We start from the raw sequence: 27,862 nt of genomic DNA on the forward strand, positions 1-27,862 counted from the left end.
TTTTTTTCTCAAGCTGCCTTTGTTCAGGAGCGCTGAATTCCAACCCCGACCCGACCCACCGCGAAATCCTTTGGCTGCGCGCCCTGGACGCGCGATCCAAAGCCGGCAAACCCCCGCTGCGCGCTCCCAGCAAGAGCTCCCCGGGCTTCGGCTCTTCCTCCTTTCGGAGCCTCCGGGCTCCTCCCTCTTCTGGGGCCCGCAGACGGCTCCCTCCGCCGGCAGCCAATGGCCGGGAAGAGGCCGAGAGGAGGAAGCGAAGGAGCGCGGCCCCTTTTCTCTCTCTCCCTCTTCTGCCAGCCGCGGAGAGGCCGTCGGAAAGCTGCCCCTTCAGGCCGCCCCGGACTTTCCTCCGCGGGGAGACAGGCGGAGCTGCCAAGGATGGGGGTAACCCAGTCCCTCGGCTTGCCCCACGGGAAGGGCGCCTACCCGGTCGGCTGCACCGACGTGATGGTGGGCCAGACCCCCAAGGTAGGTAAGGGGGGGGGCACAAGGGCTGGGAAGTCGCTCCTTTCGATCTGCCCCCTGCAGAAAGTTGGGTTGTCGGTTTGGGCTCAGCAAAGCTGCGTGGGCCACGTCTCCTGTGTGTGTATCTTAGCTTAGGGTGGGGGTTTAAACATAAGCCGTGGTTAACTCATGGCTAAGCCACAGGCTGTAAAACTCATGTAGGCACTAAGACAGGGGTCTCCAACCTTGGCAACTTTAAGCCTGGCGGACTTCAACTCTCGGAATTCCCCAGAGTTGAAGTCCACCAGGCTTAAAGTTGCCAAGGTTGGAGACCCCTGCGCTAAGAGGTCAAGATATTGCTACTTAAGATTAGACCCACCGAGCTGCTCTGCTACCTATCTTTGTGATGTGTTCTCAGTCCCCTGTTTTTTCTTTGTTTCTTTCTTTCTTTCTTTCTTTCTTTCCTTCTTTCCTTCCTTCCTTCCTTCCTTCCTTTCTGTCTTCCTTCCTTCCTTCCTTCCCTCCTTCCTGTCTGTCTGTCTTCCTTCCTTCCTGTCTCTCTGTCTGTCTTCCTTCCTTCCTTCCTTCCTTCCTTCCTTCCTTCCTTCCTTCCTTCCTTCCTGTCTGCCTGCCTTCCTTCCTTCCTTCCTTCCTTCCTTCCTTCCTTCCTTCCTTCCTGTCTGTGTGTCTGTCTTCCTTCCTTCCTTCCTTCCTTCCTTCCTTCCTTCCTTCCTTCCTTCCTTAGTTTGTCAAACATGTAAGAGATAGCAGGTTATGAATATGAACGTGGACAAAAACGAAGGAAATGAGTACAAATAAATGGGGACAGTAGGACAGGGACGGTAGGCACGCTGGTGCGCCTATGCACTCCCACTTCACGGACCTCTTAGGAATGGGGCTGAGGTCCACGGTAGACCGTTTGAGGGTGAAGCCGTGAGGGTTTGAGGATGTAACAACAGGGTCAGGTAGAGCATTCCAGGCGTTGACCACCCTGTTGCTGAAGTCGTATTTTCTGCCATTGAGTTTGGAGCGGTTTACTTTGAGTTTGTATCGATTGTTTGCCTGTGTGTTATTGAGGTTGAAGCTGAAGAAGTCGTTGACAGGTAAGACGTTGTAGCAGACAATTTTGTGTACTATGCTTAGATCAGACCACAGGCGGTGCAGTTCCAAATTATCCAAGCCCAAAATTTCAAGCCTGGTGGCATAAGGGATTCTATTGTGAGTAGAGGAGTGGAGTACTCTTCCCGTGAAATACCTCTGGACCCGCTCAATCGTATTAATGTCTGATATACAGTGTGGATTCCAGGCAGACGAGCTGTATTCGAGAATTGGTCTGGCAAAGGTTTTGTATGCCCTAGTTAGCAATACAATGTTACCGGAGAAGAAGCTTCACAAGATTAGGTTTACAACTCTTAATGCCTTTTTAGCAATGCTGTTACAGTGAGCTCTGGGGCTTAGATCGTTTGAGATGAGTACTCCTAGGTCCTTGACAGAATGAGGGTCGTCTACGAGATCGTTTCCGCCCAACTTGTATTTGGTGTTCTGATTTTTATTTATTGGTAAGCACCATGGAACTTTTGAAGCATCCTTCAGCCATCGTCCTTCACAGATTCAGATTTGGAAGAATTTCCAGTCCTCAAAGTAATTTACAGACAACACAATTAGTAGATATGACATTATCGTATCCCCTGTTCAAGTTGGAAGCCAGTCAGTTCTACTGCATTGAGCAAATCCACTCAACGAGGTAGTGATTTAATTCAGCCCCGTAGCTAAACTTAAAACCAAATAACTAATGGTGATTGTTGAACCCTCCTTTCTTCTTAAGCCATTCGGTGATGAATTGTTTAGGCTTGTGGTGTGCTGTGTGAACTGCAAAACGATTTACAGGGTTTCCCAACCATGACAGCTTTAAGATGTGTGGGCTTTAACTCCCAAAATTCTGGGAGTTGAAGTCCACCCATCTGAAAGTTGCCAAGGCTGAGAAACACTGCCTTAATAGGTCCGGAGATCCAGGATTCTCATAACATGTAGGAGGTTTGCTTACTTTTGTCAACCTGGCCATAATTTTACACATTTCAGTTGTTACCGTTATTTGCCTTTTGCTTTACAAAACTCACAAACTTTTCTTGTGTGATGTCAACTCCGAGCGTTTTCTCTTACCTTTGGGAACTATTGTGTTTCTTCAGAGATGAATGCTGATTTGGTTTAAATATTGCTGGCCTAAAGGAAGGGCTATGTGAAGTGTTAATACCACTTGATAATGCCTTGGTAAGGCCACACTTGGAATACGGCATTTAGTTTTGGTCACCATGATGTAAAAAAGATATTGAGAATCTAGAAAAAGTGCAGAGAAGAGCAACAAAGATGATTAGGGGACTGGAGGCTAAAACATATGAAGAATGGTTGCAGGAACTGGGTATGTCTAGTTTAATGAAAAGAAGGACTAGGGGAGACATGATAGCAGTGTTCCAATATATCAGGGGTTGCCACAAAGAAGAGGGAGTCAAGCTATTCTCCAAAGCACCGGAGGGCAGGACAAGAAACAAAAGATGGAAATTAATCAAGGAGAGAAGCAATTTAGAACTAAGGAGAAATTTCCTGACAGTTAAAACAATTAATCAGTGGAACAACTTGCCTCCAGAAGTTGTGAATGCTCCAATACTGGAAGTTTTAAAGAAGAGTTTGGATAACCATTTGTCTGAAATGCTAGAGAGTTTTCCTGCCTAAGCAGGGGGTTGGACTAGAAGACCTCAAAGGTCCCTTCCAAATCTGTTATTCTACAGCCTGTTCAGGAATCTCTTCCAGCACTGGGCAGATTGAGCCAGAGTTTCTGTATTTAGGTGTGACTGTTTCTTTACTTAGCTGTTCTGCTGTGTATGAAGGGTTGGGAGTGGTCATCTCAGTGCAACTACTATTAAAGCAGTATTTCTCAATTCAGCAATTATAAGGTGTGGACTTCAGTTCCCAGAATTCTCTAGCCAGTTCCTGAAATTAAAAAGCAGTGTGCTAGAGCATCTCTGAAAGAAGCCCATCTGCGCTCGCTCGCTCTCTGAAAATTGAACTTCACTTACTCCTAAGTAACCATAGCATGGCAGCCAATCCTGTGTTGATTCAGAGGCAAGGCTTTCCATATTTGGCACGACGTAAGGCATGTTTCTCAAACTTAGTGACTTTAAGGTTGGACTAGAAGACCTCCAAGCTCCCTTCCAACTCTGCTACTCTGTTAAACGTCAAATCCCAGAATTCTGGGACTTGAAGTCCATTCATCTTCAAGTTGCTACGATTGCAAAACATGCACTTAAGGGGTTAGCAAAACCTTATCACGCTCCTTCAGAAATTCATCCATAGCTTGTACACCCCAAAGGTGCTTTTTCAGGAGGCGACTGGACTTTCTGGTTTTTCTTTGAAGACATTTTGCTTCATATCCAAGAAGCTTCTTCTGCTCTCCAAAACGTCTTCAAAGAAAAACCAGAAAGTCCAGTTACCTCTTGAAAAAGCACCTTTGGGACAACCAGGACCTGGATGACTGAGAATCTCCATAGATATAGCTTGTACAGCTCAGAAGGCTTAATAATGTAGATTGATTCTGGGATGGTCAGATGTTTTGGGATAGCACCCAAAGCATCTATTATTATTGGTGCTAACTTTACCTTTCTTTTGCCACAGTCATTCTACATCTATTTGCAGGTTTTTGTAGTTTGGATTGTCTCAAGTTCTTTTTCTATATTGTTATGACTCATCGACAGTCAGCCAGATGTTTAAGTTAGATTTGCAACTTTTATCCACCTATCAAATTCTTTCCAAAGACAGATGTTGATGTTTAACAATGTTAAAATTATCCTAGCAGGGTGTAAATGTTCTGAGTAAAGCTGCCTTTTGCAATTGACTAATGGGCATTTTGTCAATGCCGATGGTGTTCAAGTGATGTTCCAGATGTTTTGGGATTGCGCTCAAGGTGCCCATTACTATTTATTAATTTTATAATTGATATTTTAATTGCCTTTAATTTAACCGCATTTTAGAGAATGATTAATAATTTAGTTTAATTTCTTTGAGTTTGATGAATCACAATTCTAAGTGTGAGGCTTTATTTAGAATTGAATCTGTTAGGTTTGATGGGATATAACTCTTAGAAGCGTATGTATTAGAATTAAAACCTTAATTGATAATTAGGTCCACCAAACAAGAGTCTTGGTAGTACAGTGGTCTAAAGCACCCTGTTATTAAGACCAGCTGCCTGCAATTACTGCAGGTTCGAATCTCGCCAAGGCTCAAGGTTGACTCAGCCTTCCATCCTTTCTAAGGTAGGTAAATTGAGGACCCAGTTGTGGGGGCAATAAGCTGACTTTGTATAAATATACAAAAGGATGAAGGCTATTGCTTAGCACATTGTAAGCCGCCCTGAGTCTCCGGAGAAGGGCGGCATATAAATCAAATTTTTTTAAAAAAAGAGTCTACTTCTAAAAGCTACTCTTTTAAGTGCCATCCATATAATCAAAGAAAGGAGAAAAATTTTAAAAAGCCTTGTTCACAGTCAGCATGATACAATTCAAAAGGGAAAAAAGGATCACGAAGAAAGAAAAAAAAAAGTTAATAATTTGTGACTTCTGCTTGTCCAAATGGCTGCTTTGGGTTAAAGTTGAAGAAAGAGTTGCATTAGTGCAGGGGTCACCAACCTTGGCAATTTTAAGACTTGTGGACTTCAGCTCCCAGAATTCCTCAGCCAGATGGGAGTTGAAGTCCACAAGTCTTAAAGTTGCCAAGGTTGGAGACCCTGCTGGCATAGTGTCGGTTCCGGACTGTGTGTGAATTCTGAATTTGCAATTATTTCAGATTATGTAGTGTAAAAAGGCTGCAGACTTGTACATATATCTTGAGGTTGTTTGTTTGGGTGACTCATAGTTACTAGGAAGGCCAGATGACTTTTGTTTCTCAGGAAAGGTCGAATGTAAAACAAACCCTGGAGGGACAATGTGCTAAGTCAGCCTTCTTTGAATCCCGTGCTCTACCAGTGAATTCAGTCTATCCCTGCAAGCAATGTAGCTCAAAACGGTTCAATGGGATTAGCGGTTTGGCCCCTGTGGAGAGCAATGGGCTGTTGAAAGCAGCTGTAAACCCCTATCTCGGTGGACGTGGTCTGAACTGCAGTTACTCTTTACTTGGCACGACTGCTCAATCGATTTCAATCAACTCAATTTATTACAACCAGAGACCAGAACAAATAAAAATGCTCAGTAAATATACAATTAACAATTCTAGAATAAAATAATAAATATCACATTAAAAAAAATCTATGATAAAATCCAGCCTGTCAATTACATATGGCCTACTACCCTGTTTTCCCGAAAATAAGACATCCCCTGATAATAAGCCCAATCAGGCTTTTGAGCGCATGCGCTAAAATAAGCCCCCCGTCAGACTACGATGCTATCTCAAAATAAATGAATTTCCAAACTGCCAATCTTTAAGGAAATCTTCTCTTTATTTGAGCACAGCAACTGGATCATGACTCGATGCGGACAAGACTGACCTTTTGCCCCCCAATCCCTCCCTTTCCGATCCCCAATTATCTGCTTCTCATTGGCTATCTTCCAAGTCACTCCACTGACTTCTTGTCCCATCATTTCACAGGAATGTCCCCCCTCCCTTCATTTCCACGACGACCCAGCTTCAAAGGGATTTAGCAGGCAAAAGTTCAGGGTTTATCTCTCTCCACTCTATGCCAGCGGTGAGACGCTGACACCCCCCCCCCCAAAATAAGCCCTCCCTGAAAATATTTAAACGCAGAGTTGGAAATCAGGTAAGACAGCAAGAGGAGCCCCATCTTGCTCCATGCGCCCCAAAATAATAAGACCTCCCCGAAAATAAGGCCAAGCGCTTATTTTGGGGTTTAAAGACAGGGTCTTATTTTCAGGGAAACAGGGTATACTAAAATTACAATCCATAAACTGTGAGGCCCGTAGTAGTTTAATACTAAAAGGGAAAGGAATGAGCTGTGCAAAGGGTTTGCCACATTGGCTGTATAAAATAGCTATGGTGGATTAGACACGTGTTTCCGATGAATTCCCAGTGCTGTTGCGCAGAATCTAGCCACCTGCGCTGTAGTTGTGGACTCTGAACTGCAGTTGGAACAAAGAATCACGATCCAGATCCTGGATCATTGTTTCTGTTGTGACCGAGGCCCACGTAGTGATTACCAAACACAATTCAGTCCTGAACAAACTTATTTTATTAAAACAGCTGAGAATTAATTCATTCTCACCTTAGTCCAAAATAAATTCTTCATAACCAGTCCTACGGCCTTATCACCAACCTTTGATGTCGTTGGCAACCTGCCAAAGGCTTTTCATGGCAAAAACCCCACAAAGTTCAAGAGATGCTGACAAGAAGCACTGGAATCAATATTGCTTTTCTACAAAGAACCCAACAGCTCGTTGCTGCTCTTTTAAGCCTTATGGGAGTGGCCAATCATCTTCTGGCCTTACTCCCGAGTCGTCCTTTTTCCTTCTGGCAGCTCTTTGCATGTGTGCACTAGGAACAGGCTCCTCTTGTTCCTCTGCCTCTCTGCTGTCTGCCTCTGGAGGCTCTGGAGTCCGCGCATCGCTCCCAGATGGCCCTGGCCCCATCTCTGCCTCTGATGCAGAGCCCTTGTCCAGGCCTTCCCCTGACTCCAGGACTGGCCCATTGTCCTCCCCAGCCTTCTCACTGTCCGACTCTGCTGCCAGGTCCACAGGCTGTTGGCGGACCACAAAGTTTCCTGCCCCCAAATGGGGTGTAACCTAAGGTAAAAGTAAAGATTTCCCCAGTCCAGTCGTGTCCAACTCTAGGGAGCGGTACTGATCTCCATTTCCTAGCTGAGAGAGCCAGCGTTGTCCAAAGATGCTTCCATGTTTATGTGGCCAGCATAACAATATGCTAAGGGACACAGAACACTGTTACCTTCCCACCAAAGTGGTACCTATTTATCTACTCACATTTGCATGCTTTCGAACTGCTAGGTGGGCAGCAGCTGAGGCAAGAATGCGAGCTCACCCCGTCGCATGGTACTTGGGTCTCAAACTGCCAACCTTCCAGTTGACAGTCTAAACTTCTTAACCGCTAGGCCACTGTACCTCTTTTTGTAACATGAAAGCCATCCGTTGAAAACAAATACAGGTAATCCTGGACTTACAACCATTCGTTTAGTGACCGTTCAAAATACAGTGGCACTGAAATAAGTGGCTTATGACTGTTTTTCACTCCTACGACTGTTGCAACATCCCCATGGTCACATGATTAAAATTCAGGCGATTGACAACTGACTCATATTTATGACGGTCGCAGTGTCCCGAGGTCATGGGATCCCCTTTTGACCTTCTGATGAGCAAAGTCAATGGGGAAGCCAGATTCACTTAACAACCATGTTAGTAACTTAACAACTGTAGTGATTCACTTAACAACTATGGCAAAAAAAGTCCATAAAATGGGGCAAAATTCACTTAACAACTGTCTCACTTAGCAACAGAACTTTTGGGCTCAGTTATTATCGTAAGTCGAGGACTCTCTGTATTTGAAGAGGAAAATCAGAGTCCTTCTGTTACGGATCAGAGCTTTTCCCACAGTAAAACTGCATGGGCTGTCTTAAAGTCTTAAATGCCAAAAGCATTCACATGTTGAGTGTTTTCCTTGTTTTTTTTCCCCTTTGTTTGCTGGCTAATAACCATAATACATTACATTAGCAATCCTCAAGGTCAGGAATGGAAATTTTATTTCAGTTCAGTAATTGTTTTGCCCCAGCTCCGGATTCCCGAGGATATTGACACACACCAACGGTCCTTATCAAATTTATTAAGTAGCAAGAATAAACCAAAGTCCGGCAAAGGTTGGCAACCAGCCCAGAAAACAAGATACGATAAGACTTTTCCAAAAATGCTCTGATGTTAATTACAAGTTGTTTCCAGCAAGAAATTACTAACTGCGTGCAACTTAAATAAGCTAAAAAAAGTCCTAACTTTTTAAAAGTTTTAACCCAACTCGCTTAAACTGCCTTAGCAACGATCCCAATCATAGTTGTAAGTCAAAGACTACACTGTAATATGGTGGGCTTTAAACGGATCCCGTTGCTTCCCTTGTAGTTCAAACCAGGAGCTCCAACCTCAACTCCTACATTAATTTAGCATTTATAAGCAATGTTGATTTATTTTGAGTTTGCAAATCCCCCAGTTTAAATGATATTGTACTTTTTGGAAATTGCATTGCTGGTTGTTGTTTTTTTTACTACTTTTATTAAAGTTTTTGCTTGTCGGTGCATTCTAACCCTGAAGTGACTCAGTATTTCCCTTTTATTTCTTCTGCTTTTTAATGATTGCACAATTGTACAAGATAGTATTTCTAAACACTAGTAGCTTTAGATTGTTACATTCCTTGTGTGTATAATATGTGTGTCATTTGCTTGTCCTGATTTTTTTTATCTGGGTGTGTTTAAGAAATTAGGGATGAGCAATGCAGCTAACATTGTGCTATAGATATTGCCTTGCAAAAGAAAGGGCTAAGCTATGCTGACATCCTTTTCTCTTTTCTTTCTTTCTTTCTTTCTTTCTTTCTTTCTTTCTTTCTTTCTTTCTTTCTTTCTTTCTTTCTTCTTTCTCTCTCTCTTTCTCCTTCCTTCCTTTCTCTCTCTTTCTCTTCCTTCCTTTTTCTCTTTCTCCCTTCCTTCCTTCCTTCCTTCTTTCCTTTCTTCCTTCCTTTCTCTCTCTCTCATTCTCCTTCCTTCCTTTCTCTCTTTCTCCTTCCTTTCTTCCTTCCTTTCTCTCTCTTTCTCCCTCCCTCCCTTCCTTCCTCCCTTTCTCTCTCTTTCTTTCTTTCTTTCTTTCTTTCTTTCTTTCTTTCTTTCTTTCTTTCTTTCTTTCTTTCTTTCTTTCTTTCTTTCTTTCTTTCTTTCTTTCTTTCTTTCTCTTCTACACTTGCCTGTTGGCTTTCTTAGAAAATAAAAATAGCGGGGAAGCACCAGACACCTACAGGAATAAAGATCAGAATATGTATGAGTGAGAAGTGGTTTCCATTGTGGAAAAGAATTTTTTTATGAACTATTGTTCCTTGTGACAGCCCTTTGGTCAATAAGGAAGTGCCATTTCTTTTTTTTTTTCTTTTTTTTTTTTTTGAGAAGGCTCGCAGCATGTTCTCAAAATGCTAATGTTATTTATTCATTACATTTGCATACCTCTGAATCGACTAAGGATTCACAGCACAGTACAATAGAGTTGAAACATCTATGATGCTGTCAGAATAAACAACAGTTAAAAAACCCTTGTATAATAAATATTGAAATTATAAGTACAGCACTCACTTGTTGGAAACTTCATTCTATACGTCCAACAAGAGTAACAATCTTAAAGAAGCAGTGGTGATGATTGTTTTCTGTGAGCTTTTGAGAATGGAGTACAGGTAGTCCTCCACTTACAACAGTTCACTTAGTGACATTTTGAAGTTACAACAGCACTGAAAAAATGGATTTATGACCATTTTTCACACTTATGACCGTGGCAGTATCCCCATGGTCGATTTACATTTGGATGCTTGACAACTGACTCATATTTATGATGGTTACAGTATCATGTGATCCAGTGGTGGGTTCCGCCCGGTTCCACCGAGCCGGTAGCGGTGATGATATGACGTCACCGAACCAGTTCTCTTTGTTCGGGAGCTGGGCCCTCCCGCCCGCGTTATTCTTACCTTTTATTTGGCCCCGCCCCCAATCTGTTCGCTGCCTCCCGAGTCCCAGCTGATGGCTAGAAGGAAAAAAAACTGTTTAAACTCTTGCCTGGGGCTTCAAAGGGCCGCCCTACAGCTGATCAGTGTTAAAAGGCAGTGTGGTGGTAGACCAGTGCCTCCAAAAACAAATGGGTAGACCAAGACACTCCGAAAACAAATGGGTAGACCGGTACAGCTCTGCAGGCAGTTAAAAGCCTGGTAGACCAGTACCTCTGCTAAATCCTAAAGAATTGTCACATGACCATCAAGCCACGCCCACAAAATAAGCCACACCCACAAAACCAGTAGTAAAAAGATTTAGAACCCACCCCTGACGTGATCCTCTTTTGCGACCTTCTGACAAGCAAAATCAATGGGGAAACCAGATTCACTTAACAATCGTGTTACTAATTTAACAACTGCAGTGACCCATTTAACAACGGTGGCAAGAAAGGTCCTAAAATGGGGCAAAACTCACTTAACAAATATCTCTCAACACAATTGGGTTCAATTGTGGTCGTAAGCCGAGGACTACCTGTATATGAAAATAAATACAGAAATATGTTTACTGTTACTTTTCTACAGGGAGATACAGTGGATTTCTCTGCAGAATGGATTCCGTGAAATTCCAATCAAATTCAGGGTGAATTCTTCACTGTGACACTGAGAATCAAACTGATTCTGATCTGACATATTGTGGCCTCTCATTCCTGGAAAATATCGTTACTCAGCCTTGATAAAGCCTTAATTGAAGTTAAACATTTGGCATTTAGATTTAGAAAACGACAGAGCCAAAATCACCACAATAATCTGGTGCAATTGCAGGTTCTTTCTGGACAATTCTTAGCTCCCTCTACGATATCTTCCATATTCCACAGGAGATATTTTATCTTGGATCAAATTGGCACATGACCAGGGGTGAAATGCTCCCATTTCAGACCGGATCGCCCGATCTGGTAGCGATGGAGGCGGGTGGTTCGGAGAACCGGTAGCAAAAATCCCTGCACCCCCCCCTTGCCCAGCTGAGCCGTGCAATCATCAGAGGCTTTCTTAAAAATTTTTTAAAAGCATTTTAAACCTCTACAACCTCTTCGGCTGAAAAAACGCTTTTAAAAGTAAAAAAAAAAGCCTCTGAAGATCCCAGCTGAGATACTGATCAGCAGAGGCTTTTTTTCTTTTAAAAGCCTCTGACGATCCCAGCTGAGTTGCCTAATCGGCAGAGGCTTTTAAAAGAAAAAAAGCCTCTGCCGATCAGGCAACTCAGCTGGGATTGTCAGAGCCTTTTGAAAGCATTTTTTTACAACCTCTTCGCCAAAAAGGTTGTAGAAAAAATGGTTTTAAAAGTTAAAAAAAAAGATTGGCCACACCCACCCAGCCACATTCCTTTCCCCACACCAAGTCACGCCCACAGAACCGGTAGTAACAAATTTTAGACTTCACCACTGCACATGACCTATTATGGAAACCACAGGTAGTCCTTGGTTAACAATGACCGTAGCAATGGAATTTCTGTCGTTGATCAGTGCAGTTGTGGAGTGCACTATAACATGGCTGCGGCACTTAATGATGGCAATTCCAGCCCTTCCGGTTGCTGCTGTTGAATGAATCCCGTAACATTTTTAAGTGCGATGTCACACCGTCACCATTTACAATCTCTTGCCAGCTTCCCCATGGACTTTGCTTCTTGGAAGCTAGCAGTGAAGGTTTCAAATGGCAATCACATGACCTTTGGATGCTCTGATGTCATAATTGGGTGCGGGGCAGTGCTGGGTTTCAAAAATTTTTACTACCAGTTCTGTGGGCGTGGCTTGTTGGGCGTGGTGGGCGTGGCTTGGTGGGCATGGCAGGGGAAGGATACTGCGAAATCTCCATTCCCACCATACTCCAGGGGAAGAAGACTGCAAAATCCCCATTCCCTCCCCACTCCAGAGGAAGGATACTGTCTTCTTCTTTTCTTTTCTTTTTTTAATTTGTATACCGCCCTTCTCCAGCAGGACTCAGGGCGGTGAACAGCCAGAATAAAACAGAACATACAAAATTTAAAAACAGTTTAAAAATAATTAAATATTTTAAATATACTGTAAAATCTCCATTCCCTCCCCAATCCAGGAGAAGGTTACTGCAAAATCCCCATTTCCTCCCGATCAGCTGGGACTTGGGAGGCAGAGACTAGATGGGGGCGGGGCCAGTCAGAATTTTTACTACCGGTTCTCCGAACTACTCAAAATTTTCACTACCGGTTCTCCAGAACTGGTCAGAACCTGCTGAAACCCACCTCTGGTGCGGGGCACTGAGCCTCCAGATTGTGATCACATGATTTTGGGGTCGCTGCGATGGGCATCTCTACAAGGACGGGTCATAAGTATTATTCGTTCAACGCCGTCATAAATTCAAATGGTCGCTGAACAAGGATGACCTGTATAGACAAATATATTAGTCTCTCATACAACAGTTATACACATATATGCTCAAATAGAGACAAATCAATGAACAACAAGTTTTTGTCAGGCCCCAAAACCAGGATTAACACACGTTGATTCTTCCAAGTTGAATTCTTCATTGTTTACACACCTATAGACAGAATCTTGCCAGACTAAGCACTTTACTATTTACATCTACCATATACTCTGGGAATTATTAGGGAGGGACTGTCCTCGCCTACTTTCTCTCCCACAAAATATCTGGATTGGGTTGTCTCTTAGTTCCTTCGGAATGTACCCCTCCCTTCTAGGAATCCACCTCCCTACTAAATTCCATCACAGCTGTTCAATGTTTGTAGAAGTCTTACGTTAGAGATTGTGAACAACACTGTACTAGGAATGGAGAGACCCAAGTTCCAGACCCTGCTCAGCCATAGAAACTCCCTGTGGCTTTGGGACAGTCCCTTCCTCTCAGCCCAAGAACCTGGTGATCTAGTGGGGAAGGTAGTGGATTAGGAGTGGGAAGATCCAAGTTCTAATTCCCCATCAGCCCCAGAACTTCCTTGGGGGGATTTCGGCCGGGTCCTTCCTCTTAACCTAAGAGGTTACCCATGAAATATGTTGTTTCTCTGGTAGTTGAAGAATTTCAGGAATTGCAGTCCACCTCATATTGAGGAAGGCAGATGTGAATGATATCATGGAGAGAAGTTGAGTCATTGCAATTGATGTGAAACCCGTTGGCATGTAAACAAGGAAGCACCGGAAGTTGGAAAAGTTTCTTTATGCTTTCCAGAAAGAGCCAACTGGGGGGAAAAGGTGTGTCAGTCCACTCCTTGTGTAAAGCCTGGAAAGAATGACGACAAATATAACCATCCAATGAATGAGGCTGGCACTTATCAGCTGGAAAATTGAAAGTCCCTCAAATGAAATATCCCAGAAACCTTGAGCTGGCCAAACCTTAGATCTGATCCCAGATTTTTCTCTTTTAATGTTTGATTTTCATTTACTATTTCAACTGTCTCTAATCTACCCTATATCTTCCTATTCTAAAGGTAAAGGCTTCCCCTGTCCAGACATGTCTGACTGTAGGTGATGGTACTCATCTCCATTTCTTAGCCAAGGGAGCCAGCAGGGTCTAAAGACATTTCCGTGGTCATGCGCCCAGCGTGACTATATGCCTATTCTACTTCTACAATTAGCATGTGTGATCGTCTGCAATGAAAAAACACTGCATCTGGCAATACTACCTGGGCTCATCTGCAAAAATATTGGAGTGGCAGTGGGGTAGGGGAAAATGAGGGGCTGGGGCAAGGAATTCACAGAAAAGAGGCATTAAAAAGGGAATTGAGAGGCATAAGGGAAATGATGGAGTAAGGATGTTCTCAGAGGTAGTTCTAAGGTACCGTAAGGGAGACGGGCTGAAGTCTGCCGAAGATGGATTGTGTAGGACAGAGATCAGCAACCTGTGGCTCTGGAGCCGCATGTGGCTCTTTCACCCCTCTGCTGTGGCTCCCTATCACTCAAAATATGCGTCACCACCACCAATGTGCGACACACGCCAGCACACGATTTATTGAGCTTTTCAACCCCCAGTCGGCCAACCATGGATAAATCCAAGAAAAGAAAAGTTTCAGAAGAAAACAGAACATTTAATTCAACTACGTATGCTAGTTTTGTGGCCGCTCAAGAAATAGTCAGGCACAGGAAGGCTTTTTGTGGCTCCCGGTGTTTTCTTTTCTGTGGGAAACTGGTCCAAATGGCTCTTTGAGTGTTTAAGGTTGCAGACCCCTGGTGTAGGAGAAGAGCAGGCTCAGCTGGAAGGTGGAGTCAAACGTGTCATAAGTTTGAAATCACTGTGTTGCCACAAGAGACCCAAATCCAGCCCTCTCCCCATGAATCTGTTGACCCTTATCTACTAGTGCCAATTTAGTTTTGACTGTTCGTTGACTAGATTCTTATATATAGATAGATAGCAGTAATGAACTCTTCTGCAGTTTGAAATCAAGAGTTGGGGTCTATACTAACTTGACCCTTCTTTTCTTTAGGGCCTCTTCTTCCGCCTCTTCTACCCCTGTGTCCCTCAGGGTGAAGCCGAGGAGCCTAACTGGATTCCCCGCTATGAATATTACTCCGGATTAGCTGACTACATGAGCTTGAATAGGAAATGGTTTGCTCCACTTCTCAATGTCACATTTGGTAAGATAACCGTTTCTTGTGAGTTACTGAGTGAAACGTATGTCGACCCCACAACTGTTCTTCTGCCTCACCCACTGCTTTTCAATCAAGGTGGTTTTAAGATCCATGGACTTCAACTCCCAGAATTCCCCAGCCAGCATTTTGAAGTCCACAGATCTTAAGGCCACCATGGCTGAGAAACACTGGCCTAACCAAGCTTGAGATTGGGACACTTCCTCAAAAAGCACAAATATGTTCTCTGATCCACTGTCTTGCAATGTAGAACCTTTAGCTGATTGCAAAATATCATATTAGATCAGAGGTCTTCAAACTTGGCAGCTTTAAGACTTGTGGACTTCAACTCCCAGAATTCTCCAGGCAGCTGTGCTGGTTGGAGAATTCTGGGAGTTGAAGTCCACAAGTCTTAAAGCTGCCAAGTTTGAAGACCTCTGTATTAGATCATAATAAATCATGTTCATATATTTTTTTCATTGTTAATATTATCTATTGTCCCATAAATGTGGGATCATGGTCTTGATGATATCTCCCCCCAAATAATAATCCATCCATTTAAAGCATATTTTTTAGAAATCATCAGGCAACTAAAAGTAAATGTTTGATGATTTTTTTAAAAAAGATGCCTTAAATAAATGAAGCGAATTAGCCAGTTAGCTTATTTCCGCACCATGTTTACTATTTAAATCTAAAGAGCGTCTATTTCCCCCCAAAATAAGACATCCCCTGATAATAAGCCCAATCGGGCTTTTGAGCGCATGGCAATAAGACCAAGTGCTTATTTCAGGGTTCAAAAAAAATATAAGACAGGGTCTTATTTTCGGGGAAACACGATATGTACATACAGTACCTACTGTTTGTCTTCTGGACATGTGTATCCAACTAATGTGCTAACTGATAGGAAAATATTTTTGGTTTCCAATTTTATAGTTTTACAGTAGTTTTTGACTGTACAATTCAATTTGTTCATACTGAACTACAGTCTTCCTTTCTAATTGTACTTTCCAAGCCTTGTTCAAACTGAAAAAAAAAAACCCAATGTTTTCGTAAAGCATGTTTATCATCTTTAGGGAAGTAGGTTAGAAATTTCTCAATAACTGCCTTGATAAAGTCATACTTCTACAACCCAAGGGAACACATATTATCTTTAGTAACCTTTTGCCGAGAGAGATGGGCAGTTGAGAAATAGCATATACACCAGGGGTGAAATGTAAAATTTGTTACTACCGGTTCTGTGGGCATGGCTTGGTGGGAAGGGATGTAATGTGACGGTGGGCGGGGCCAACTTTTTTTTTAAAAAAAACTTTTCAAAGCATTTTTTCTAATGCTTTGAAAAGCCTCTGCCGATCAAGCAACTCAGCTGGGATCAGCAGCGACTTTTCAAAGCATTTTTTTCCCCACCTTTTCGGCCAAGAGGTTGCAGAAAGAAATGCTTTGAAAAGCCTCTGATGATCCCAGCTGAGCTGCGCGATCATCAGAGGCTTTTTTTTTTTTTACTTTTAAAAGCCTTTTTTCATCGGAAGAGGTTGTAGAAAAAATGCTTTTAAAAGTTTTTTTAAAAAAGCCTCTGATGATCATGTGGCTCAGCTGGGCATGGTGGGGGGGGGGGGGTGCAGGCATTTTTGCTACCGGTTCTCCGAACCACCCACCACCATTGCTACTGGATCGGGCAATCCGGTCCGAACCGGGAGCATTTCACCCCTGATATACAGGTAGTCCTGAACTTACAACAGTTGGTTTAGTGACCATTCAAAGTTACAACAGCACTGAAAAAAGGGACACAACCATTTTTCACACATATGACTGTTGCAGCATCCCCACGGTCAGGAGATTTACATTCGATGCTTGACAAGTAGTTCATACTTATGACGGTTACAGTGTCTCGGGGTCACCTGATCCCCTTTTGCAACCTTCTGATGAGCAAAGCCGATGGGGAAGCCAGATTCACTTAACAACCATGTTTCTAATTTAAGTAATTCACTTAACAAATGTGGCAAGAAAAGTCTTAAAACGGGATAAAACTCACTTAACAAATTTCTCACTTAACAATGTAAATTTGGGGGCCACTTGTGGTCGTAAGTCAAGGAGTACCTGTATGCAGAGGTGGGTTTCAGCACCGGTAGCAGAAATTTTGAGTAGTTCGGAGAACCAGTAGTAAAAATTCCGACTGGCCCTGCCCCCATCTGTTCTCTGCCTCCCAAGTCCCAGCTGATCAGGAGGAAATGGGGATTTTGCAGTATTCTTCCCCTGGAGTGGGGTGGGAATGGAGATTTTACAGTATCCTTCCTCTGCCACGCCTACCAAGCCACGCCCACCAAGCCATGCCATGCCATGCCACACCCACCAAGCCACGCTCACAGAACCGGTAGTAAAAAATGTTGAAACCCACCACTGCCTGTATGTATAAATAAACATGTGTTTCATTTTTCACAGGATCGTGTAAGGTCCCTGTAAACTGGGATGCACCTTTCCGACCCTCTTCACACAAATATCCATTGATCATATTCTCCCATGGACTAGGAGCCATTCGGTGAGTTTGTACAGGTGGGGTGGAAAACCAGTTCAGGAAGGCCAAGGATGAGGATGCTGGTTTTGGTACACGAGTCTGAGATCTTTGAATGATATTCATGGAAATTGAGTAGATCCTATATGACTCTTATCCGCTTTACAGCAGAGGCCTTGATCTCCTTCTCTCTGTCTCAGTAGGTTAATCAGCAGGGCTCAAATCTCTTCTTTTGCCATTTCCAAACCTCCTTTCTGACTTTGTCACTAAATTTGGGCAGGAGGTGACCAAAAGCGGGTGACCAGTTTTCCTCCATATATCCTTGCATGCAGACTTCTCATTTAATAATACAGTCAATCCCTCTCCCCAAACCAGGGGTAGGAAAGCTCAATCTCATAGGGAGAGCAGAAGTTGGCCACACTGGAATATCGCCCCAACTCTCCTGCTTCAGGTTTCAATTACTGATTCACATACAATGACTATGCTATATCTCAGTTTACCCAAGCTCAAGAGATCATAGTAGGCAGACCAATATAGAATCTTGGATGCTTGCCTGGATGAATTGCTTTTAAATAGAAACGTACAGTAGAATAGTTCAGAATCAGTCTAAATTTCCAAAATCCAGATCAGGGTTGTCACCCACTCCAAAGATTCAAGGTTCCTTATACCACACACGAGCTGGAATTCAGATGTTGTTTCCAGGAAAGAACATGGTTCAGGACTGCTTCTTAAATCAAGCTGCAGTCAACTGTTGTCAATCAAGAGATATATAAAATAACAAGCCCTTCCCTCTACTTGCTGGATATAGCGACGGGGAGGCCCCATGTCATCAAAATTATCTGACTGCCAAGCTCCTCCGGAGTTTGATCAGCCTGAGGTGACTTTTGGCTTTGTGTCTCCTGAGACTGACATTCCACAAGTTGTGCTGAAGCCTTCTCTTGAACACCTGAGTTTTCTCAGTCCTGGGCCATGACCCCCTACCTAGTAACAATACCACCATATAGTGCTCCATAGCCCTTTACAGCACTCTCTGAGTGGTTTACAATGTAAGCATTATTTCCATATTGAGCCAGTCAAGATTGAACTCCAGGCAGTGGGCAAAGTTTGCTTGCATTATTGTATTTAAACCACTGCACCCCCTGGGCTCCTAAGTCTTCAGTCATCCCGTGAAGCATTAAAAAGTTACAGGCCACAGCCACCCTGAAGCTATCCCTGATACCCTGTTTTCCCGAAAATAAGACATTCCCTGATAATAAGCCCAATCAGGCTTTTGAGCACATGCGTTAAAATAAGCCTCCCCCTAAAAATAAGCCCTCCCCGAAAATATTTAAACGCAGAGCTGGAAATCAGGTAAGACAGCAAGAGGAGCCCCGTCTTGCTCCACGCATCCCAAAATAATAAGACCTCCCCGAAAATAAGGCCAAGCGCTTATTTCAGGGTTCAAAAAATATAAGATAGGGTCTTATTTTCGGGGAAACACAGTATATGCCAATGAAATGACTCTACTTATTATTATTATTATTTTTTAATTTGATTTATATGCCGCCCTTCTCCGGAGACTCAGGGCAGCTTACAATGCGTTAAGCAGTAGCCTTCATACTTTTGTATATTTATACAAAGTCAGCTTATTGCCCCCCACAAACTGGGTCCTCATTTCACCTACTTTAGAAAGGATGGAAGGCTGAGTCAACCTTGAGCCAGGTGAGATTCGAACTTACAGTAATTGCAGACAACTGGTGTTAATCACAATGCTATCAGTCTGCTGAGCCACCAGGCCCTACTTATGCAGTTTACTTGCTGCTCCTCTTTTGGCTGTTGTGGGATATCCCCCACCCCCTGATATTTGTAGGGCTCCCCTCTTAGAGCGGTTCTGAAAGTCACTAAAAACATGGCTATGATATCTGGGTTAAGGTGGAGGCTGAGCCTTTTTTTTTATTGGCTTGAGGTATATAATACAGGCTTATTTTTCTGTATGGACATGTTTTGATTATTGTTTAACAGATTAACAGATTAATAGAGCCTTGGTAGCACAGTGGACTAATGCACTGTTATTAAGACCAGCTGCCTGCAATTAGTGCAGGTTCGAATCTCGCCAAGGCTCAAGGTTGACTCAGCCTTCCATCCTTTCAAAGGTAGGTAAATTGAGGACCCAGTTTGTGGGGGCAATAAGCTGACTTTGTATAAATATACAAAAGGATGAAGGCTATTGCTTAACGCATTGTAAGCCGCCCTGAGTCTCCGGAGAAGGGCGGCATATAAATTAAAGCAAAAAAAAAAAAAAAAGTTGGAAGGGACTTTATAGCTCATCTAGTTCAACCACCACGGACCCAACCCACTCAAGCAGGAGACCCTACACCATTGTGTGGTGAGTTTGGGGTTTTCTTTCCTGGATATTGAAGGAAGCATACCTGACATTATGTCTTTGTGTGTATTGTAAGCTGCTCGGTCTTTTGGGGTGCAGGTGGCCTCCAAAAGAAATAAAATGGTCCATATCTACTGCTCTAAGCGGGGTGGAGAGAAATACCAGCAACGCCTGAATGTTGTGGGTTGAAGAAAGGGTGGAAAGGGTGAGACATGCAGATGCCGAAAGATTATTTTTTGAAGGAGGGCAGGCAAGTTAAACAATTATCCATGTGGGAGCTGAGAAAGTCAAAAGGGGCCGTGGGGAGAGAGAGGGAGGGAGGGGCCTAGGCATTGCCAAGGTTTGAGCAAGTTCAGGGGCCACTGACTCAAAATGCAGAATGTTTTAAGGGGAAGTGGTAAATGCCAGAGGTTAAACAGGGAAACCTCAGGCTAACCAACCAGCCACATCTTGGGGCTCTTCCTAAGAGATCTTCTCCAGCCGTCCTGCCTGAAATGCTTCTGATAGCAATAGCATCTTCTAAGCCAGGGGTCTGCAACCTTAAACATTCAAAGAGCCATTTGGACCCGTTTCCCACAGAAAAGAAAACCCTGGGAGCCACAGAACCTGGGTGGGCGTGGCCAACTCAATGTCACTCACTTCCACCAGCCACATGACACCCCCCCAGCCACGCCTACCCAGCCAGTCATTAGGGCAGAGAACTGTTCGTTAAAAAACACTGGGAACCACAAAACTCTTTTGACATCTCTTTCTCTCTCTCCCTCTCTCCCTCCCCCCCTCTCTCTGTATCTCTCTCTTCCTTTAATGACCATGACAAAACCACCATAAAATTGAGCGTGTGTCATGACTGCATCACTTTATTTATTTTTTATTTATTTATTTTTCGTATTTGTATACCGCCCTACTCCCGAAGGACTCAGGGCGGTGAACAGCCATAATAAATACAAATACATATAGAAGTTAAAAACTATTAAGAAACAGATTAAGTAATTTAGGCTCAAAGATTAAAAAACATCCAAATTTATCTAAAGAGGTTTAAAACCCAATTTAAAAGACAGTTTAAAAGCCAATTAAAAAGGGAGAGTTAGGCCAGACCAGCTTGTTGGAATAGAAATGTTTTCAGGGCTCGGCGGAAAATGCGTAAGTCTTGGATGTTTCGTAACTCCGGGGGAAGCCCGTTCCAGATGGTAGGTGCCCCCACAGAAAAGGCTCTCCCCCTGGGGGCCGTCAGTCGACATTGTTTGGCCGACGGCACCCTGAGGAGTCCCTCTCTATGGGAGCGAACTGGTCGGTGAGAGGCTATTGGTGGCAGGAGGCGGTCTCGTAAGTACCCTGGTCCTGAGCCATGGAGCGCTCTAAAGATAGTAACCAAAACCTTGAAGCGCACCCGGAAGACCACTGGGAGCCAGTGCAGCTCGCGCAGGAGGGGGGTTACATGAGAGCGCCACATTGCTCCCATTACCACCCGCGCGGCCGCATTCTGGACCAGTTGGAGCCTTCGGGTGCTTCTCAAGGGGAGCCCCATGTAGAGAGCATTACAATAATCCAGGCGTGAGGTGACAAGGGCGTGAGTGACCGTGCGTAACGAGTCCCGATCCAGAAAGGGATGCAACTGGCGAATCAGGCGAACCTGATAAAAAGTCCTCCTGGCTACGGCCGTCATATGCTCTTCAAAAGACAGCCGTGAGTCCAGGAGGATGCCCAAGTTGCGAACCCCATCTGTGGGGGCCAGCGACTCGCCCCCAATAGTCAGAGATGGCGCCAACTGACTATATCGGGACGACGGAAACCACAGCCACTCGGTCTTGGATGGGTTGAGTCTGAGTTTGTTCCTCCCCATCCAGATCCGTACGGCCTCCAGGCACCGGGACATCACCTCGAGGACATCATTGGGGTGGTCTGGGGTGGAGATGTACAGCTGGGTGTCATCAGCGTACTGATGGTACTTCACCCCAAAACCACGGATGATCTCACCCAGCGGCTTCACATAAATGTTGAATAGAAGGGGCGAGAGGACCGATCCTTGTGGCACCCCACATATAAGGGGCCTCGGGGTCGACCTCTGCCCCCCTGTCAACACAGACTGCGACCGGTCAGAGAGAAAGGAGGAGAACCACTGTAGAACAGTGCCCCCCACCCCCAACCCTTCCAACCGGTGCAGCATGATATCATGATCGATGGTATCAAAAGCCGCTGAGAGGTCTAATAGGACAAGGATTGAGGAGCAACCCCTGTCTCGAGCCCTCCAGAGATCATCAACCAATGCGACCAATGCTGTCTCTGTGCTGTACCCGGGCCTGAATCCCGACTTAATGACAGAAGTTCCGACCCCAATTGCGGTCATAAATTGAGGATTACTTGTAGTTTCATTTTGCTTAGAGCTAGAGTAGTGTTTTTCAATCTTGGCCACTTTAAGATGTGCGGACTTCAAGGAATTCTGGGAGTTGAAGTTTATATATCTTAAAAGTGGCCAAGTTTGAAAAAGACAGGGCTGGAGCAGTGGTGGGTTCCTCCCGATTCGGCCCGGTTCTGCCGAGCTGGTAGCGGTGACGATATGATGTCACCGAAGTGGTTCTGCACCCCCCACCCCACCCCCGCATTATTCTTACCTTTTATTTGGCCCCATCCCTGCCTCCTGAGTCCCAGCTGATAAGCTAGAAGAAAAAAAACTGTTTAAACTCTTGCAGCTGGGATTCAAAGGGCCGCCCTACAGCTGATCAGTGGTAAAAGGCAGTGTGGTGGTAGACCAGAGCACTCGAAAAATAAATGGGTAGACTGGTACAGCTCTGCAAGCAGTTAAAAGCCTGGTAGACCAGTACCTCTGCTAAATCCTAAAGAATTGTCACATGACCATCAAGCCACGCCCACAAAATAAGCCACGCTTAGTAGTAAAAAATTTTAGAACCCACCCCTGGGCTGGAGGATACCTAATTAAGGAAACATCTGCAAGAAACATCTGAAACCCTGGAACTGGCTGAACAATAATCCTCTTAAAATCCATCTGGTCCTTCAATTGTGTACTTCACAATCACCATCTTGATTTTTGTAGCTACTGCTACCGCCTTATTTTTTTTCTTCATCTTTGCTAATGTGTTCATTTCAGGACCAAATCATTTGAAAGAAGCTGCGTTCCTCAGTTTTAATAATCTGCTTTCTCCTTCAATTTTCAGAACCATATACTCAGCCATCTGCATTGAGATGGCTTCTCGGGGTTTTTTGGTGATGGCTCTTGAGCACAGGTGAGACTGAATCCCTTCAGAGAAGGCATTTTAAGATTAGATTCGTGAATTTATGGTGTTTTTTTAAAAAAATATTTGCCTTTGATCAGGGGTGAAATTTACTTATGTCCCCTATGGGTTTGCAAGTGTGCGCGCGTTGCACTGCTATCCACGCATGCGTAAAACCTACGCGTGCGCAGAGGCTGAAAATCATCGTAAAAAAGGGACATGACGTCTGCACCAGTGGGCGGGGCTTCACGCAGTCAGCTCTACCGTATCGCGTGATCCTGTAGGAACCGGCTGAATTTCACCCCTGCCTTTGATGCATCTATGCACATCAGGGGTGAAATCCAGCAGGTTCTGGAGAACCGGTAGCGGAAATTTTGAGCAGTTCGGAGCAAATACCACCTCTGGCTGGCCCCAGAGTGGGGTGGGAATGGGGATTTTGCAGTACCCTTCCCCTGGAATGGGGTGGGAATGGGGATTTTGCAGTATCCTTCCCCTGCCACGCCCACCAAGCCATACCACGCCCACCAAGACAAGCCCACAGAACCGGTAGTGAAAAAAATTGGATTTCACCACTGATGCACATCCTAAAATTTCATTTCTTGATAGCAGTGGCCATTATTTTCAAGAAATCATTCTTGCAGTTTTGTGAGAGGAAGGGGTATTATAGATGTTCGTTGCCTGGAGTTACTTTTACAGTAATAAAGGCAGAATAAAAATCAAATCAAATCAATCAATAATTGAGGAAGACAGGAGCTGGGACCGATCAGTTACGAAGTTCAACACATTTAATTTCAGTAATTTAATGATTTGCCTACGGGTACTAGGCCTGGATGCAAGTTCCAGAAGCCCTTTTTTGAATTGTTCTTTGATTTCAGAATTACAGCGTCATGAAACTAAGATTAGATCATCCCTCCTTTCCAGGAAAGTGTTGTCACATAGAGCCCAAGGAAAATTAAATAGAGATTGTAACGACATGCTGAAAAACTTGACTTCAGGCGGGAGCTTAGAAACAGTAGAGTAGGGGTGCCAAACTTGTTTTCATTGAGGGCCGCATCAGGGTTGTGTTTGACCTTGGGGAGGGCAGGGGGGGCGTGGCCAGCTTGACATCACTCATGTTGGGGCACCTCTGGTGGCCCGAGTGCTCTGCCAACGAAAACGGGCTTCCGAGCTGCAACGGCCTCCTGCAACCCTCTGCCAGCGAAAACGGAGCTCACGAGGGCTGCGCGCAGCTCTCCCGAACTCTGTTTTCACTGGCAGAGGCGCCACGGGACAGTCCTTCATTGTTTCCAGGGTGTCCCCATCGGCCAGATCTAAGCACCCTGCGGGCTGGATCCAACCCCGGGGCCTGGAGTTTGATACCCCTACAGTAGAGGAACTGTAGGAGATTCCTTTTCTTCTTTGCTTTCCCATCTGTTGTTGCTCTATGCTGATGCTCACGGTACCTGCTCTTTTCAGAGACCGCTCAGCTTCTGCTACTTACTTTTGTAAACTGGATCCCGAAGCACCAGATCTACAAGAAGCTCAGATGCATGAAGAATGGCTCACTTACCGCAGGGTACCCAGAGATCAGAAGGAGTTTCCGTTCCGGAACCCGCAGGTATTGACTATCTCGGACAGTAAAGTTCCTTAACGCGGTCTTGAATATCACAAACTTCCATCAATTCATCAGATCTCTTTGTCAACCCTGAAGCTGATCTGACCGAAGGCATCTTGGAGCTTCAGTGTTGACACACTGGAGCTGAGAGACCGGGAGGGGGGGGGGGATTTGAGATAGTTGGGACTTTGTAGCCAAAATAAAATACTTGGGAACCAAGGACATTCTCAAACCTGGTCAGAGGAAGGAGGAGTGGTGTCCCCAGGCAACCAGACAGAGCCGTGATTGGACCATGTGACTGATTGTTTAGAGCAGTGGTTCCCAATGTGGGGCCCACACCCCAAAGTGGGGCAATTTGATTTTTAATGGGGGCAATTGGAACCTTGTTGAAACCAAGTTAATGGCCTTTTAGGCTTCCTCCACATGAGTAGGAGTTCACTTTTTGAATAGTAAGACTTATATGTCACGGGGGGGAGGGCATTAGGATTTTAGAGATGCTTAGGTAGGGCATGGCCAAAAAAAAAAAAATTGGGAAACAGTGGTTTAGAGAAAGTGAAAAACTTTTAATTAGGTGAAAACCGCGGGAACTTTCAGAGTCGGCTTTCACCAGATCTCCCAATATGATATATCCAATAATGCTATTCTTTGAGGAATCTACCTGCCTCGGGGTTTTGCTTGCTACGGGTGTATTACTTGGAACCCTGACACTCTCTCTGCATCCTGCTGTAATGTTGGGCTTAACCCTGTGTGTGTGAGAGAGAGAGAGTTGAGGAGCCAAAGGGTAATTCTAAAACTTTTTTCACTGCAGCTCCATCAAAGAGCAAACGAGTGCAAATGCGGATTCAGGCTGATCCAAAGCATCAACAGTGGCAAAGCTGTTAGAAACCTTCTGAGCTCAGATTTTGACCTCTCTACACTGAAGGTAAACATGCTGAGCCTCCACAGGCTCCGCCCCTTTAGAACACATGCACAATATTTGGTTCTCACCTTTAAAGCGCTCCATGGCTTAGAGCCAGGGTATTTACGAGACCGCCTTCTGCTACCGATAACCTCCCACCGGCCAATACGCTCTCACAGAGGTGCCGTCGGTCAAGCAATGTCGTCTGGTGGCCCCCAGGGGGAGAGCCTTCTCTGTGGGAGCACCCGCCCTCTGGAACGAGCTACCTCCCGGAATACGGCCGATCCCGGATCTCCGCACTTTCCGTAAGGCCCTGAAGACGTTTTTATTTCAGCAAGCCGGCCTGGCCTGAATAGGTTTTATGGGTTAGTTTTTTAATTGTATAGCTTGGGGTTTTAAATTGGGAGGCCGATTAATTTAATTTATTTTTAGTTATCTTAACTTTTATATTGTATGTTATTTTAATTTTCGGCTGTTCACCGCCCTGAGTCCCTTCGGGGAGAAGGGCGGGATATAAATTCAATAAATAATAATAATAATATTTAGATGGGTTATTTAGGAAAGATGTGGGACTTGGGTCACCAGGGTGCGATGCTATTTTTGTCAGATGGGCCCACTGGACTTCCCATCCATCCCCCTACCAACACAGCAGAGGTCTTCCTAAGGGGAAAGGAATTTTGGAAACCCATCTATCAAGGTTAAACACTATTGTATGGATGTCTGTGGAGATTTTCAGTCATCCAGGTCATGGTTGTCCCAAAAGTGCTTTTTCAGGAGGCAACTGGATTTTCTTGTTTTTCTTTGAAGATGTTTTGCTTCTCATCCAAGAAGCTTCTTCAGCTCTGACAAGGATGGTGGGGAATGGTTGGATTGATATTCCTTGTAGACGGAGCTGGTCGTTTGCATCTTTTTAGAGGGTCATTGAAACCCTGGGTGATTTATCTGTGTCCTCAGGGTCACCTGAGTAGTGCAAATGGTTCCTGTAATCTGCAGTGTTTTTTTCCTCTGGAAATCCATTCCTACTCTCACACCATTCAAAGGGTGTTCATCTCAAATTGCATAGCTAAAGGTCTGTAGAGATTCTCAGTCATCCAGGTCATGGCTGCCCCAAAGGTGTTTTTTCGAGAGGCAACTGGACTTTCTGGTTTTTCTTTGCATATGTTTTGCTTCTCATCCAAGAAGCTTCTTTAGCTCTGACAGGATGGTGGGGAATGGAAGGATTGATACTCCTTGCAGACACTTGGTCCTTTTCATTCTTTTAGAGCAGGGGTCCCCAAACTTGGCAGCTTTAAGACTTGTGGACTTCAACTCCCAGAACTCTCCAGCCAGCATAGCTGGCTGGAGAATTCTGGGAGTTGAAGTCCACAAGTCTTAAAGCTGCCAAGTTCGAAGACCTCTGTTTTAGAGAGTTGTTGAGGCAATTGGGGAGGGATTGTCTATGTCCTCAGGGTCACCTGAGTGGTGTAAATGGGTGTGGAGCCTTCTTGGAACTGTTGAAAGGAATGTGTTATAGATGGGGGATAGGTGATGTCGTATCCCTCCCCCTCTGTTGAGAGAGGGCCATTCAGTTTTGACGTAGATGACCTCTCTTTCAAACCAATTATCCTCTCTGTCCAAAATGTAGACTTTGTTATCTTCAAAAGAATGGCTTTTGCATTTTATTGTATCAGTGCTTTTTTCTGTCTTGTATCTGAAATGTATTTTCCTGAATATTTGAGATACTTCGCTTTTGTTTTAAAGCCGACTTGCCTTTTGCTTTTTGGCAAAGAAGGAGCTGGCATCTTTTTATGGGCTTACCTCAGTGGGGAAATTCAAAAATTTTCCCTACCGGTTAATGGGGGTGGCTTGGTGGGGGGTGGGTCATGTGACTGGGTGGGCGTGGCCAACTTTTTTTTTTTTTACTTTTTAAAGCATTTTTTAACTTAAAAAAGTTTTTAAAAAGGTTCCGATGATCGTGACGATCAGCTGATTGTCACAGCTGATCGTCAGAACCTTTTTTTTACTTTTTTAAGCATTTTTTTACTACCGGTTCAGGTGAACCAGCCCAAACCAGTAGCATTTCACCCCTGGCTTACCTCCCTCTTCCCCGGCAATCCCCCAGTTTATAAATCTAAACCAGAGGTTGCAACTGCTCCTGTCTCTCAATCCCAAAGGAATCCCTGTGATTTCAATCAGCCACCAGGGGGCGCCAGGACCTGTTCTTCTCATCGAAGGTGAACCCATCTGTGCATATGGAAAATATATATGAGAACAGAACCAGCAGAGAAATGAGATGATGATGATAGAAGAGAATATCTATAGCTCAGGGTTGAACTGAGTTTGGTGGCTTGCTTGCAGATGTTTCCTTATCCAACTAGGTAAGTGATGGTGTTACCTAGTTATGAAACATCTGCAAGCAAACCAAGCTCAGATAGCATCAAGGACTTCTCACATTATTATTGCTGGTCGCACAGTCAGCCAGATGTTTAGGTTTGGCAAATTTACCCACTTGTTGA

The 27,862-nt window shown here is 44.4% G+C and overlaps 1 protein-coding gene across 1 annotated transcript in view; it reads left to right on the plus strand.

Annotated features, from left to right (window-relative positions):
- Positions 1–216: 216 nt before the first annotated feature.
- PAFAH2 (platelet activating factor acetylhydrolase 2) overlaps positions 217–27,862 on the plus strand; it is a 37,299-nt gene continuing 9,653 nt past the window's right edge. Inside the window, exons 1-6 of the mRNA XM_070949717.1 lie at positions 217–468; positions 14,639–14,789; positions 17,217–17,313; positions 22,819–22,887; positions 24,331–24,472; positions 25,278–25,391. Of these exons, the coding sequence (XP_070805818.1) occupies positions 226–468; positions 14,639–14,789; positions 17,217–17,313; positions 22,819–22,887; positions 24,331–24,472; positions 25,278–25,391 (816 nt within the window). The 5' untranslated portion in view covers positions 217–225. The remainder of the gene's footprint in view (positions 469–14,638; positions 14,790–17,216; positions 17,314–22,818; positions 22,888–24,330; positions 24,473–25,277; positions 25,392–27,862) is intronic.

The sequence above is a fragment of the Pituophis catenifer genome, unplaced genomic scaffold (genome assembly GCF_029215685.1).
Source record: "Pituophis catenifer annectens isolate HBS135680 unplaced genomic scaffold, rPitCat1.0.hap2 SCAF_9, whole genome shotgun sequence".
Lineage (NCBI taxonomy): Eukaryota > Metazoa > Chordata > Lepidosauria > Squamata > Colubridae > Pituophis > Pituophis catenifer.